Consider the following 16,475-nt stretch of genomic DNA (forward strand, 5'->3'; position numbering starts at 1 on the left):
ATATGGTGTATTCATTCATCCATTCCTTTTCAAATTTGCTTAATTCCAAAGGGCCAGAAAATATCCCATTGGAATTGGGAACAAGGCAAGAACCATACCTGGTGTGGCACAAGTCCATTGCAGGGCACAGCCACCCTCTCTCATATGGGCCTAATTTAGATTCACCAGCTTACCTAACCCTGTGCATCTGTGGGAAGTGGGAGGAAAACTGGAATACCTGGAAAACGTGCAAAGTCCATACAGGCAGCTGTGTGTAAACCACAATATAATGTATTTTCTGAAATATTTTAAACCTAGTTTTTGTACAGCTTCCTAATATGTTCACATATGATTTTTTAACATCTATCACAACTTGTATCACTCCTCTCCAAGGTGATCTTATTCAGGTTATGAAGGTAGATAAACATTATGATGACAAATACCCACCGACTTACATTAAGCAATTTGTATTATAAACACTTAGAACTTCCAGGCAAGTGTGTCCAGAAAGGTACAGCTCAATATACTCGACACAAATCAATATACGCTAAAATCAACTTGATTTGAAAACAGACTCTTCTTTGGGCAGTGTCAAGTTCTTACTTGCATGTCTCCCACAGACTAGTGACAACAGAGCAACACAACACGGCCAGCGGGGTGCTTTGTTTCTTTAGACACGCAGTCATCACTGTGCCACCACACAATTCAATATATATGGAGAGAGAAACGTAATGTATTAGCTACATCTGTACATGACAGCAGCGGTGGGATTTCTCCATCACCATACCAATTGAATTCTCTTTTAATGCGACTTGATGAGCTGCTGCTTCCTGGTGATCCTCTCCATATGACGAAGTGAAACACACAAGAGCAGAGAACCTGAGTGATTGCTTTGCTGGTGACTTTTGGGAGCTCATTAGACTGTGTTCTGGGGGAGGATGAGTGTAAAGAGGGGCAATAAGGAAAAGAGAAAGAGACAGCCCTCTGCTCTGTGATACGAAACCCTTGCAGTTACGGTTTAGACATCAGAAACCTTTTTTTTTTTTAATTAGGGGCCAAAGTAATTCTACTTTAGTGCCACGGGCAAAGAAGGCGGTTCTGTAATTCCGAGGCTCAAAGTTGAGAGGCACTTTGCTTTGATTGAATTCCTGAGCCAAGACTATGTTACAGTACATATATGGTATCATCAAACAGATTTTTTATCTCTTATTTTTTTAAATCTTCTTCTTTCGGCTGCTCCCGTTAGGGGTTACCACAGCGGATCATCTGTCCGCATATGGATTTGGCAAAATTTTACGCCAGATGCCTTTCCTGATGTAACCCTCCCCATTTATTCAGGCTTTGGACTGGCCCAAAGAAACACACTGGTTTGTACAATTCAAATGACAATTGAGAAGTGTGGAGACCGGCCCGGACACAGACAGGCAGACATCATAGGTTCACCCACAACACGTTTATTAAACATAATTATAATTACAATACGTGCACAAACCCCAAAAGTCCCCCAAAGTCCTGGCCAACACCAAAATGCCTCACTTTCTCTTCAGGCCGCCTCCTTGCCTCCTCCAGAGACCTCGTCCTCTTCCACCCGACTCTAGTCATTGTATGAAGGGGGGGGGGCGGATGTGCTCCAGGTGTGTCCCACCAATCTCCCACCGACACACCGCAGTGTGGCGGATGTGCCGGCTGCATCCCCAGAAGCACTCTGGGTGTCCCTGATCCTCTTCCACCCAGCACTTCTGGGTGTGGCGGAAGTGCTGAGGTCCAGGGCTCCAAAGGCATAGGGGCACCCCCTGGTGGTGACCACGGGCCCCTACAGGGTTGAGCTTCAAAGCTCTGTACCCGTGGCCCCCAAAAGGTACCAGAGCCGGCGTAAGCCACCATCTCCAACAGAAGATAAAGAGCTGTGGAAAATTGCTCTACAACCAGCGAGACATTTAATGTGTTTACAGGATTTGCCATTCTGTCCTGCAACATTAAAATTAATAACAATAATAAAATAAATTTTATTTATGCAAGCACTCAAGGAAACCGAACAAACAATAAATAAAAAGCACATTGTAAACAAAACTTAAAACATCAGAAAATATATCAAATTAAAACCAAACAAAGTCACTGTAATCATAAAGAGAAAGCCATTTTAAACAGAAGCTCAGTAGGTAGTAAGTTCCAGAGCTTGGGAGCTGAACAGCTGAATGCTCTGCTCCCATTGGTGGTTAGACGGGCGAGAGGGACGGTCAGATGGATGGAGGAAGAGGATCTAAGGTTATGGGAGGGAATGGCAGCATGAAGAAGGTTGGACAGATATGGAGGGGCGAGGTTATGAATGGCCTTAAATGTTAACAGCAGAATTTTAAAATCAATTTGAAACTTAATGGGGAAAGAAAACAAAAATTGAGCTCTACTAGAAAGGATGAACCTTAATTCTTTACTTTTTAAAAATTCGAGTTATAGAAGTACGGTAGATAAACTTTATGATGACAAATGCCCAAACCCAGAGGAAGGCAATGTGGCGTAGTGGTTAAGGCTTTAGACGTCAAATCCCACTGCTGACACTGTGTCACAATAAGCAAGTCACTTCACCTGTCTGTGCTACAACTGGGGAAAAAAAAAAAAAGAAATGTAACCAATCGTATCTCTGAAATGTTCCAAGTCACTTTGGATAAAGGTGTCAGTCAAGTAATATTAATAAGTAATGTGTAAAGCAATGTTATATTCATGAATAAGGCAATAAAGAATAAAACACAATGTGAAAAGCTACCTGAATTTGAAGCCTGATTGTATATTTGAATTATTTGTTTAATCAATAATAACAGAAGTGAAGTTTTGATAACAGTAACGTCTTCATAAGTAAGTAACTAGAAAGAAGAGAAAATAGAAAAAAGTTTTTAGGCAAATTTAGTTATCCATTTCAAAACACAAAAAGGTGAAAATCTACCTGTCAAACAAATGAGTATTTGATGAAGGCAGCAGTAAGGTGCTAGAAGCGGTTTTCCACTCTCAGGCAGGTGACAGCCTGTTTATTTTTTATAATCTCAGTATATTTAACACTAAAGTCACTCCTCTGTGTCGCACTACTTACCATGGCTGCCTCACAGATCCTGCTTTAAATCCTGCACCCGTTCATTGCCTGTATGAATTCTGCACCTTCTCACCTTGTCTGTGTGGTAAGTTGACATGCAGTACATATCCCCAAAAGGTGTGCCTGTTAGGTTACTTGGTTATTCTGAAGTTGCCTGCTGTGAGTGTATAGGCCCTACATGGATTGGCACCCTGTCCAAGGTTAGTGTGATGCCCCAGGCGCCCACAGCCTTTGCATCTCCTGTCTCCGAGCACATTAATATTCATGTACCAAGGAAGGACTAGTGCAGTGAGGACACAAACAATATTGGTGTAAACAACCATAGGGCACCCCTCCATCCATCCATCTATCCATTATCCAACTCGCTATATCCTAACCACAGGGTCACGGGGGTCTGCGGAGCTCATCTCAGACAACACAGGGCGCAAGGCAGGAAACAAACCCCGGGCAGGGCGCCAGTCCACTGCAGACCGTAGGGCAGTTTAGTCTAAAAATATCATTGTCCAATAAAAGTATAATGCTAAATCTTTAAAAAATAAATTATCCTTAAAACTAATTACATGTGAAAGTTAAAATGATCAATAAATAAATTGCAATAATCTATATAATTTTCTAAATTATAAATTTTATAATTTATATAATTGTCCGTGTTCAGGTCCGCGTTCCTTTTGGCTGTATAGCCGCCCCGTAGAAAAGCCCCAGTCCGTCCCCCCCAGAATTCCTGCTTACCCCCTCCATTCTTTCCCCTTTGCTTTTATTTTTCCTGTTCCCAAAAATCACTCGGCATTCACACAGATTAGCTCAACGACGCGCCTCTGACGCACAACAAAAGGCAACTGAAACCCCTACAGAGAGGGAAGACAGATTACGCCGTGATCGCGAAAGAAAGAGGCAAAAGCGGGCCAATGAGACACCCGACGAGAGGTCCTTACGATTGAGTCCTTCAACTGTGGTCATCCAACGCGCAGCGTAGCGCGCGCCAAGTTGCTAGTGTAAGAATAAAAGACCACCTGGGCCAGCTTCTCTTTTGTCTTTCTCTGAGCTTAGTGTGTCTTTCTTAAAGTCATCTGCCCTAGGTTTTCACAGACCGGCTAAGGCACCAGCAGACACGTTCATCACTATTCACTGTCTTTCCCAGCCACCTTGAATGCCCAGAACATGACACCATTATCGTACCACCATCTTTAGACTTCTGTAGGATGATCCCTGGAGTGCGTGGTTGCTCCTGCTGCTATAAGTACTCAATAGAAGCGACCCACTCCTGGAGTGCTGTACCTGTTTCTCCCCATGGGGCCTCCCAAATGCCATGCCTCCTGTCCACCACACTGGTTTGATCTCCAGATTTTAAACATATTTTTGATCTTCTTTCTCGTTTTTCTTTCTTTTTCTCTACCACTGTCTGTCCTACTGTGACGTTTCTATACTTGGTGGGTGTAAGTGTGTAAGTGCTTGCCATAATGACCAACGGAGTGTCAATGAGGAGTGGCTGGAATGATCAGGCTTGCACAGGAAGTATTTGCAGGAATACAAAGATGTTTACACAGTAGGTAACGGGGGGTAGTGGGGGGATGTCTACCATTGGTGGTAGTCAATTAGCAGACAGCAAGCAGTGCACCTCGAAATGACAAGAGTCTGAGAAGCTGGCTTTACAGGAGAGTGATTGTGATGGGGAGCACGAACAAGGCAGGCTGAGACACCCAAGGATACTGAATAATGGTGTAGGATGAAAGCTGAGAGTACATAAGGCATAGAAGGCAAAGGATATCAAATATTAAATATTTTAAAATATATTCTATTCTATGTATTTGATAGGTAATGTAGCTAACTATTATTAATTTAGTATTTTATTAAGTATTTCTAATAATTACCATAATTCTAATGATACCGTCTCTAACCCAGGCAATATGTGATCCCCAGGAATGCATCTTAATTCCCACTCCCTTATTTACCAAATGCAGGCAACTACATTTTAGATGTCAGCTCTGTAAGAATTGTCATGTATGCTGATAACACCAGTCCTGCTGGATTCATCTCAAATTACGGTAAGCCTGCACGTAGAAAGTGTGCTTAATAAGGCTGAAAATGAAGGAGGTGATCCAGCTGGATAAAATGTATTGCATACATGTCATAGAACTAAATGTCATTAAAACCAGAAAAGTGGTGACTGACTTTAAAATAGGGACCTAAAGTATTCTCACTTTACATTTGAAGTGTGTATGATGTTGTAGAGAGGTGTAGAACTAGCTGCACTGTTAAAAGTAAGGATGCAAAAGAGCCTTGATAGCGATAAGCCTTTGTTCATCCCAGCACCAAGACAAAGAATGTGCTTTCAGATCTGGCAATCGTGACAAGTACAGGAAAGCCAAGTATTTCTTGGAGAGAAGGATCAAAGCTGCAAAAAGGAAATTCTCAGATAAGCTACAGGAATAATCAATCATCTGCAAAGGACAGCACTTCAGTTTGGAGATACCTTAAACTGGTCACTAATTACAAGAAACAAACACACGGTTCTGCTGACCCTATTCCGACTAATCAGTAAAATCAGTTTTACGGCTGCTTTGAAAGTCTGTGAGACATACATCTACCTGATGTTCTCACTGTTCCTGCTCAGCACTATTCTCCCCCTCAGCCTCCCTGTCCTGTCATCACGGCAAATGACGTCTCCAGCGTATTCAAAAGGCAAAATTTTAAAAAAGCTGTAGGCCTGATCCTTAGTTCTCCTTTCACATTCAGGCACTGTGCAGACCACTTGTCTACACTTTCACTTGTGTGAATTTCCCCTTGGGATTAATAAAGTATCTATCTATCTATCTATCTATCTATCTATCTATCTATCTATCTATCTATCTATCTATCTATCTATCTATCTATCTATCTATCTATCTATCTATCTATCTATCTATCTATCTATCTATCTATCTATCTATCTATCTATCTACAGTATTTGTAGACCTTTTCAACCAATCTCTGGATCTGTGCTCTGTTCCTGCCTGCTTCTAGTCCTCCACCATCATTCCAGTAGCAAAACAAATCAAAGGTCATAGGCCCAACTGACTGCAGACCAGTAGCTTTAATCTTAGTGGTAATGAAGACCTTTGAACGCCTTATTCTGAATTACCTCAAGATTGCTACAAAAGATGTTCTGGACCCTTTTCAGTTTGCAGAAGGAGCCATCCGGTCTGTGGATGATGCCGTGAATTTAGGTCTGAGCTTTATTTACCAGCACCTTGATAAGCCAGGGGCAGATGTGAGGATCGTTTGTGGACTTTAGCTCTGCTTTCAATCCAATCACCCCAGAGCTCCTAGATAAGAAACTCGCCCAGTTCAAGCTGCCTGGTTCAATCTGCCATTGGATCACAGACTTTCTTACAGACAGGAAGCAGTACAGTGTGGTTGGGCACACACATGTCTGACCCATTGCCCCTCAGTACAGTACTGTTGCACCGCATAGATGTGTCCTTTCCCCACTACTCTTCTCACTTCATACAAATGACTGTACTTCTGGTGATTCATCTGTCAAACTTCGTAAATTTGCAGATGACACACTAATTGCCCTCATTTCAAACAAAGATGAGGCCATTTACAGACAAGAGGTGGAAAATCTAACATTGTGGTGCAACCATAATAATTTGGATATTAACATTTAAAACAACTCCGGAGATGATCATAGATTTCAGGAAACAGTCACACGCTCACCTATCACTTGCTATTAATGACTTAGCCATTGGGATGACAGAATCATTTATGTTTCTGGGTACAGTGCTGTTACAAAACCTTAAGTGTGACAATAACATCCCATGTATTATTAAGAAAACCCATCAGAAAATGTTCTTTCTGCATCAACTGAGGAAATTCAGTCTCCCTCTTCTGACCTCCTGTATAAATGTCTGGTTTGGTGCTGCCTCTGTTCAGGCTACAGCCAATCTGCAATGCATCATTAAAGCCTGGGAAAGGAGTCTAGGCTATAAATTACCACAAATTAAAGTCCTATACGAGTCCAGGGTATAGAAGAGGGCTGCAAAGATCAATGCTGATCTGACCCACCCAGAATATCACCTGTTCCAAAGACTTCCCTCTGGCATACTTACATGCACAATGGACTGCTTTGGATATTTTAATCCTTCTATCTTTTTATGTTTTTATATTGGCCTTGTATGCTGCATCATATTTTATCATTTTATATTAATTTATGTTTTCTATTCTGTGTTATCCTTGGATGTTGCACCAATACTTTTAAGATAAATTCCTAGTACACATTATGGTACCTGGCCAATAAAGTGAGTTCTGATTCTGATTCTGAAAAGCAGTGCTTCAGAGTAATGGCATAGGTTCCCAATACAACCATCCACATGAAGGTTCCAGAAAGAAACTTTATTTATCTGTATCCACAGAGGGTTCCATAAATAGGCATAAAAAAATGATAACAGATTTATGAAATATCAGTGGGCTCATGATTATAAAAGGACTCTAGCTACAGTCAATAATGCCGGCTAAATTCAGGTTTTCCTGATCAGCTAGTAGCCTGCTAGGTAGCCTTCTGATTCCTGTTTTGTCCTCATATGAGGAGCCTTATCAAAGTCCAAAGAACCCATTTCATATGCAAAAAGAACCTTTGCCAGAATAAAATGGTCCTTTGTCAAGCAGTGGTTCTACAAGGAACCACACAACCCAGTAAATGCCATTACAGAACTGTTATTTTTAAGTGTGTGTTCACCACCACTTACAACACTTTAAATTTTCAGTGCCACAGCAAGCAATGTTTCTTTACTACATGTCCCTTATTGAAAACATTTCTCTGTCACAGTGTGATGTGGCAGTTTCTCTGCCCATGAAAAGAAAAACGATAGAGAGTAGTGTACTGTACATCACTTTAAAGATCAAACCTCTATTCTTTCAGCTTGAAATATAAATCTTTAAAGATGTTACTGGATCTTTCACACCCTGCCTGTTATCTGTTCACTCTCATGCCATCTGCCAAATGACTGGAGTTTATCCCAGCAACAGTGGGCACAAGACAACAACAACAACAACATTTATTTATATAGCACAGTTTCATACAAACAGTAGCTCAAAGTGCTTTACATATTAAAGAATAGAAAAACGAAATACACAATTATAAAACAAAATAAACCAACATTAATTAACATCGAATAAGAGTAAGGTTCAATGGCCAGGGGGGACAGAAAAAACAAAAAAACTCCAGACGGCTGGAGAAAAATAAAATCTGTTGGGATTCCAGACCATGAGACCACCCAGTCCCCTCTGGGCATTCTACCTAACATAAATGAAACAGTCCTCTTTGGATTTAGGGTTCTCACGGAAGGGCTTGATGATGATGATGGTCACGTAGACTTCTGCCTTTTAATCCGTCCATCATTGTTTGAGCATCATGAAGCTTTGAGTAGGTGGTGGCGCAGGCCACCACCACAAAGAAACTGGAAAAAGAAACAGAAAAGAGAGTAGGGGTCAGTACAGATTTTAGAGCCACCATGAATAGTTATTATGATGAATTGAACATACAGAGTATCAGGATTAAGTTAAATTAAGTTAAATTGAAGTTATAAAAAGGCCATGTTAAAGACATGGCAATGCAACATAAAGCATATTCATAAATGGCAACATTTACAGTTAGGTCAATTTAAAGTGTCCAATTAACCTACAGAAGCATGTAAGAGGAAACCAGAGCATCTGGAGAAGATCAACACACGCCTCGTCCACGGATATGTGACGCAGAAGTGGAAACACTACACCCAGTATGAAAATAAGGAATGTTTAAAGTGTAAAAATGTAATTGTAAAATTCTGTGTGAATTCATGCGCCTCTGATTCATGGATCTGTTCACTAAAATATCCCGAATTTAAACTCACACTGTATCATTTTGTTTGATTATTTTAGGAGCTCTGTGCCAATCCACAATTTATTATTGGAGGTGCCACCAGAACAGATGTCTGTCAAGGAGCCCTGGGTAAGTTTATCTAGCTTTTACAATTCCTCATGTACAAAATATGTCTATCAATTAAAAAATATGATACCGTTTTTATAGTCTTTCCTATTGTTACATTTTGACAAAGTTCTCTATAGTAATATCAAAATTAATACAATGATGGAACCAAACAGCCCAGTGAAGTATGACCACATCTCAGGCTAGGCCTCCATTGTCTCCTCCTGATTAGATGACATCAGGTGACTGGAGTTTCTAAACTGGACTTTTGGGGGTTGGTTTATTTTGCACATAATGTGCGGTGGTCCCTAATTTGTGCCTGTCTCTGATTATACATATAGAATCACCTTTGAACAGAGTTACTAGCGACTGTCGTCTCCTCCTGATGCTCTTTGTGTCCATTTAAATCAGGATACAGTATCCAACTGAAAAGGAAAATTGGGAACATGTAATGGAGTGAAGTCTCTGGCACAGTGCAGTGACATCAGTTTAGGGAGATTTGGACTAAATATAGGTTTACAAGATTACCCAAATCTGTGGTCTAATTGTAATCATCCAATGTTCTCTCTTTGTGACTCTGAGCCTCTGCGCCAACTGTAAGAAATGTATGTAAACGACTTTCTTCTATACTCGTTTTATACTCTCATTGGATAAAATGTCCACCAAATATACAGTACATAAATTTATATATCAAATATTTTATGCTGTTTCTCTTTTACATTTACTATATCACAATAATGTCAACATATTCTAGGATGGTGAAATAACTGGTGTGCAGTTATTATGAACTGGTGTCTACTACAGTTCATGACAGAAGAGGTGAAAACTGTTATGAAATTAAAGGTTCTGCAATAGTTTAGACTGATGAGCCTTTTGGAACTTTAACACAACATTTAAAGTTTGAATTAAAACTAGCTGTGTTACTTGGCATAACCCATAAAATTAAAAGATAATGGGCCTCGGTTATCATCATTCAGTCAGTCTACTTTTCATTATAATACGTATTTAATTCAATACTTGATTAAGCACAAAAGTATTTAAGTGTTAACAAAAAGAAAACTATTGTTAGAAAAAAGTCTCATTAAAGAAAATGTCTCTGAAAGAATAATGAGCATTCACGAGAATCAAAACTAAGTATCAAGCAAATTCAAATTCCAACCTCCCAAGGCATGAGCTCCTCAAAAACCTCCTAATATAAATCCTAGCTCTTAATTGATAACATCACTCAGCTTATTCCAAAAGTGGATAAAGGAACCCCCAGAAGTGAAGATTCTGATAAAAGTATTATTCTGTTAAATGGATATTTCCTTATATAATACGCTACCATGGCTGTGCGTTTGTCTGTCCAGGATTTTAAATCGCCTCGCAAACCGTTTGACCTGAAATTTGGTACACATATACTACGTGTCATCTACTGTCCGCTTTCAGGGTGATGATTTTTATTACTCTTTAAATTTTTATTTTATTTTATTGTACAATCAATTCTCGGCAGCAGGGCTGCTGTGCGTTGCGTGCGTACGGCTAAATCATTCTTGAGGCAGATTGAAGATTTAAGTTCCAGCTTAAGTGAAAAATTAAGAAAAAAACGTACTAATTTCAGCACAAACACTGACTTTATCAGTTTTAACGTGAAAAGATGCTGATGGAAGAAGTGAAGAAGCGGGCTGCTAGGGTGGAGAAAACGAGCTGCTCACGAAGCAGCAAGCACATCAACCTCTGAGCAAATCTATACTAATAAAAGGCAAAGCCCTCACTCACTCACTCACTCACTCACTCACTCACTGACTCACTCACTCACTCACTGACTCATCACTAATTCTCCAACTTCCCGTGTGGGTGGAAGGCTGAAATTTGGCAGGTTCATTCCTTACAGCTTCCTTACAAAAGTTGGGCAGGTTTTATATCGAAATTCTACGCGTAATGGTCATAACTGGAAGCAGTTTTTCTCCATTTACTGTAATGGAGATGAGCTTCAACGCCGTGGGGGCGGTGTTTCGTGTGACATCATCACGCCTCCCACGTAATCACGCAGTACATTGAAAACCAGGAAGACCTCAAAAAAGCGCTGAAGAAAACATATAATTGAGAAGGCAGCGAAACAATAAGAAGCGAGCGAGTGACATATACAACCATATTGATGAGTTCTGCTACTTCGGAAACAAAGCACGATGTAAACCTACACTTTAAATTAAGTTCATAGGCAGGCTGCCGCTGGCGTTTGTAATTTAGTGCCTGCCCATATAAGGCCATCCGTCAGCGGCAATCCAATAGCAAACTCCCACTAAATATTCACGGTTTAAGGACTGTGCTTATGCAGAGGAAGATGAGATGGTCAGGGTGGTGTTTGACACAAACTCAGCGAAACTGCGAGAGAAAGTTTTAAGTGCCAGGACTAAGGTAACATTAAATAAAGCTATGGACATAGCACCAGATGGCACCAGCACAGCTGGGAACCTTCGATGCATGTACACCGAGCGGCTCACGTGAACTGACGCAGTGCACAGATAAAAAGCAACAGTTCCAAAGAGCTGAACAAAACCGAATTACACAATTGAAAAGGCAGCAAAAATATGAAGCGTCTGATAAGCATATTCATAAATGCAGCTACTGTGGAAACAAAGCACACGGTGGAAAAAGTCAATGTCCCGCTAAAGGAAGACAGTGTAAAAAACCCGTGCATGCAGTGTGTCAGGTCTCAGATAAAGAAGAAGACGAGCTGTTTATTGATGCAGTAAGAAACGAATCGATGAATGAAACCTGTCATCTTTACAATGATTGACAAACACGGAATGTAACTTGAACACAACACATCCTACAAATACGAACCTGATTGAAAGAAATAATGATAATCAAATCCTTGATGACAGCAACACTCAGTAACACTCACAAAACAAATACTGTATATTGAAAGTCATGTTACGTTATTTTTAAAATGTTCCCTTTTCTTTTTCTTCCTTTTTTAACACACTACTTCTCCGCTGCGATACGCGGGTATATATATATGTATATATATATACCGATCTACATACTCGAATAATGGATACTTTATTCGCCATCAATGATTGTTTTGGTAAAGCCATACTCAGTGTATTCATTAGATGAACTGTAAAAAAGTAAGAGCGAGGGGAGGATGACTCATTGAGGCATGCAGGCTGTAGTCTTGCGTCAACTCTATCTGAATTGCGATCACATTTGAAAAATATATCTTTTCAAGTTCTATTTAGTCCATATGTGTCAAACTCAAGGGGGCCACATCCGCCCGGCGTGTAATTAAATCCGCCCGAGATCATTTTATATACTGTATTATTGTTATTAAAGCCCGGTATATGAAGCGCTGGTAACACAATAAACTACAGATCCCATAATGCAGTGCTTCAGCTGCCTTGCCGAACACTTACCACGTTAATCAAGTCTACCTTATGATGCTGCAAGTTATTGCGAGGCTACAGTTATTGCGCACTGAGTTTGCACGGCGCTTTGGTGACTTTGAAGAACAAAAAAAGTCCGTCTACATGCGGCTCGAACCTTGTGCATGTTTGGTAGCACATATCTGTGTGAGAAGCTCTTCTCAGTGATAAAGACTAACAAAACAGCACACAGGAGTCGCCTCACTGATGAGCACCTGCAATCCATCCTGAGAATCTCCACAACACAGAACCTCACAGCAAACAGAAACGAACTTGTGGCCAAAAAAAGATGCCAGGCGTCCAGCTCTAAAATGACATATGAGCAAAGACAACTGAATGATTTGATTTGTTATTGCACGTAAGAGCGGAGTCAACTGTTTTAACAAACAGCGTATTGCACTGATCTGAAATAGCTGTGTGTGTATATATGTAGATATGTATGTATATGTATATATATGTTTATATATATGTGTGTGTATATATGTAGATATATATGTATGTATATATGTGTATATGTATAGATATGTATATATATATATGTTTATGTGTGTGTGTGTAAATATATATATATATATATATGACAACAACACTCAACACTCACAACAGTGACAAAACAATTACACTGACAATCAGGTTACGTTATTTTCAAAATGTTTCCTTTTCTTTTCATTGCTTCTTTAACACACTACTTCTCCTCTGTAAGCTGGTATTTTTTATACTATATAAAAGAAAAAGGCAACTTTCCTTTCTTTACACCTTTTTCCTTTTATCCCAAACCAAAGCCTTTCTCTCTTAACACTGCAGAGGACACAAAACTAATTTTCTTTAAATGCCGGTAAGGCACATTACCAGAGGCACAAATTTGAATGTTCACATAGAAAATGTAATTTCAATGTACCTGTACTTCTTAAAACGTTAATGTTTTACTGTTTAATAACTTATAGACTATAATTTATTATTTTTCCCTTGCACTCAGTGACCAAACTTATACACACACATATAGACACATACAAACATATACACAAGTATATGTATGTGTATATATATATATATACACACACACACACACACACACATACATACATACATACATACACACATGTATATAATTTGTGTGTGTGTATGTATGTATGTATGTATGTGTGTGTGTGTGTGTGTGTGTGTGTATATATATATGACAGCAGCAATCCAAGCTGTGAGAAAACAGTAAAAAGGACGCGTGTCAGACGTTGTGGTACATTTTCTGATGCAGCTACCGAAAACAACTTCGTGCGCCGCCAAATACACAAAACAATTACTTTGACAATCATGTTACATTATTTTTAAAATGTTTCCTTTTCTTTCTCTTTCCTTCTTTAACACACTACTTCTCCGCTGCCAAGCGGTATATATATATATAGATAGATAGAGAAATATATATATAGATAGATATGAGAACAACACTCATATCAATGACAAAACAATTACATTAACAATCATGTTACGTTAGTTTTAAAATTTTTCCTTTTCTTTTTCGTACCTTCTTTAACACACTACTTCTCCCTGTAAGCTGGTATTCTGCTATATATATATAGATAGATAGAGATATATATAGATAGATAGAGATATATATATAGATAGATATATATATATATATAGATAGATATGAGAACAACATAGATAGATAGATAGATAGATAGATATGAGAACAACACTCATATCAATGACAAAACAATTACATTAACAATCATGTTACGTTATTTTTAAAATTTTTCCTTTTCTTTTTCGTACCTTCTTTAAAACACTACTTCTCCGCTGCAAAGCGCGGGTATTCTGCTAGTGAATGATAAACTTAAAGAGAAAGAGGATGAAAACTATAAGTCAAGTGTATTCACTGCACGTTATTGTGCAGTCCACCGTTACTGGTAGTTTATAAAAAAATGTTAATTCAATTTACTTGAACATGACTAAAGCAAAGATGGTGAAACAAAAAGGAAAGTATTCACTGCCTCAGGCTAGACTAAGGCTCAAAAGGTCTTTCAATAAGGCAGCCAAAGTAGAAGACAATTAACAAACAAAAGGACCATTACAAACGACTCAATTAAAAAATGAAATCCAGTTACGTCAAATTAAAACAGTTGTCACAAAAACTACCAAAATATTTACAATGGAACACAAAAAAGAAAGGGACAGAGTCTGAGGTAGTCCTGATGAAACCTAATGAAAAAAAGACAACTCTCTCAAGAGATGAGAAAGTTCAGATAAAATGATTTATAAAGTAGGACTTTTTTTTTCTTCTGTGTCTAAACACCTTGTTTTTGTTTTTAACACCACATGGCATTTAATTGATTAGAATTCACACATGGAAATCTATTGGTAGGATTGTTCCCCACTTGTACATTCAATTCAATTCAGCGTAATTTTGTATAGCGGCTTTCACTGAGTTCAGACTCCAAACTCTGTGACAAGTTCACAGGTAAACTGCAAATTCAAACTGTACGAATTACAAATTACATAATGAGTACATTTTAAAACACAGACCTCTTTAAAAAGACAGGGAAACAAAGCAGTTTGAAACTGACTTACCATAAATAGAGCCTGACAACAGCTTTCCATAAATTAATTGTTGAACTATGGCCGGTTGACATACAGAGAGTTCAGTTTATTATCACCTAAAACACAAGCACATTTCCTGTTAAAATGTAGTTGTCCTAAAATTTAAGTGGGTTAATAGACTCTGGTACGTATTTTGGTTATGTCACTCAGCATTTGTAGACTATACCATAAGAACTATCCCACTTCTCACACCAATGCTCCAATAGTTTAGTCCCAAACTGGTCTGAAACCCATGACCTTATGCCAACTAGCTTACCAGTGCTGAGTCAAAATGAGAAATGAGCAGAAAGAAAGTAACTTTTCTCTAGTTCAGGAAACTTCCATTGCATCTTTTCAGAAAGAAATGCTAGGCTCATTAAGTATATCAGATTCTCCTTAAAAAGTATGTATTTGTAAGATACTGTAAATTTACTACTTGGTTTTTCAATCACTTTCTGCTTTTGAATGATGGCTTTAAATTCCTGTTTCTGTGTATGAAATTATTCATTGTTTTCTAAACAATGACACTGCACATTATGAAATATGCCACGTGAAACGATGGGCCAGCTTTCTGATTGTCTTTATTGATTTTCACCAAACATTATTTTGCAGATCAATCTGATCCAAGCACTCTGCTGCATAGAGTGCAGTATGGATGGATGGACAGGTATAATTACCTATCCTTCCACCAACCACCTAACCTGCTCATCTAGTTAAGGTTTGTGAGAAACTGGTATTTTTCCTGGCATCACAGGGTGTAAGGCAGATAAGAATGGGGTGCCATTTCGTCAAGGGGCACACTCACACCCACTCATACAGGGCCAATTAAGTGATGACAATTTTTCCAACATGGATGTTTTTTGCATGTGAGAAGAAAACCCATACTGACAGTGCAGCAATCAACATATTACCTGTTTAAATTATTAACAGTGAATTTGTGATTTCAAGATTAATAAAAACAGAAATCTTAGCTGGTTTAAATACATTTATGTATTCAAGTGAAACCTGGTTGTAATAATTACATCTCTGCTGCCTTCAATGAACTGCACACCTTTTCTTGCTTTGTGTTCACTGCTGTCAGGTTACTCCTCAGTTACTGGAAGACCTTGAGTTGGAGTAACTAGGGGCCTCATGTATAAACGGTGTGTATGCACAAAAATGTTGCGTACTCCCATTTCCACGGTCAAATCGTGATGTATAAAACCTAAACTTGTTGTAAAGCAATGAACATTTTCACGCTGACTAAATGCTTGGCGTACGCAAGTTCTCAGCTTGGTTTTGCAAACTGGCGACACCCAGCGTCAAAGTAGTGCTTTTGTTCCTGTGTGGTTACCTTTTCTTTTTTAGATCCACATCCCTGATGCGGCTTTATCATATACACTGAAATTAACTGCATATTGTTTATTATTTTAAGGCATCTGATTATAATTAACCTGTAACAATATAATGGTCCACGGAATGGCCAAAGTATTCTAAATACCATAGCTGCTTT

At 38.9% G+C, this 16,475-nt stretch overlaps 1 protein-coding gene across 2 annotated transcripts in view; it reads left to right on the forward strand.

Annotated features, from left to right (window-relative positions):
- capn8 (calpain 8) overlaps positions 1–16,475 on the forward strand; it is a 105,128-nt gene that overhangs the window by 19,377 nt on the left and 69,276 nt on the right. For both annotated transcript variants that reach the window (XM_039737840.1, XM_039737839.1), the window contains exon 2: positions 8,957–9,026. In XM_039737840.1, coding sequence (XP_039593774.1) covers positions 8,957–9,026 — 70 coding nt within the window. The remainder of the gene's footprint in view (positions 1–8,956; positions 9,027–16,475) is intronic.

This window comes from Polypterus senegalus, chromosome 16 (genome assembly GCF_016835505.1).
Source record: "Polypterus senegalus isolate Bchr_013 chromosome 16, ASM1683550v1, whole genome shotgun sequence".
NCBI lineage: Eukaryota > Metazoa > Chordata > Cladistia > Polypteriformes > Polypteridae > Polypterus > Polypterus senegalus.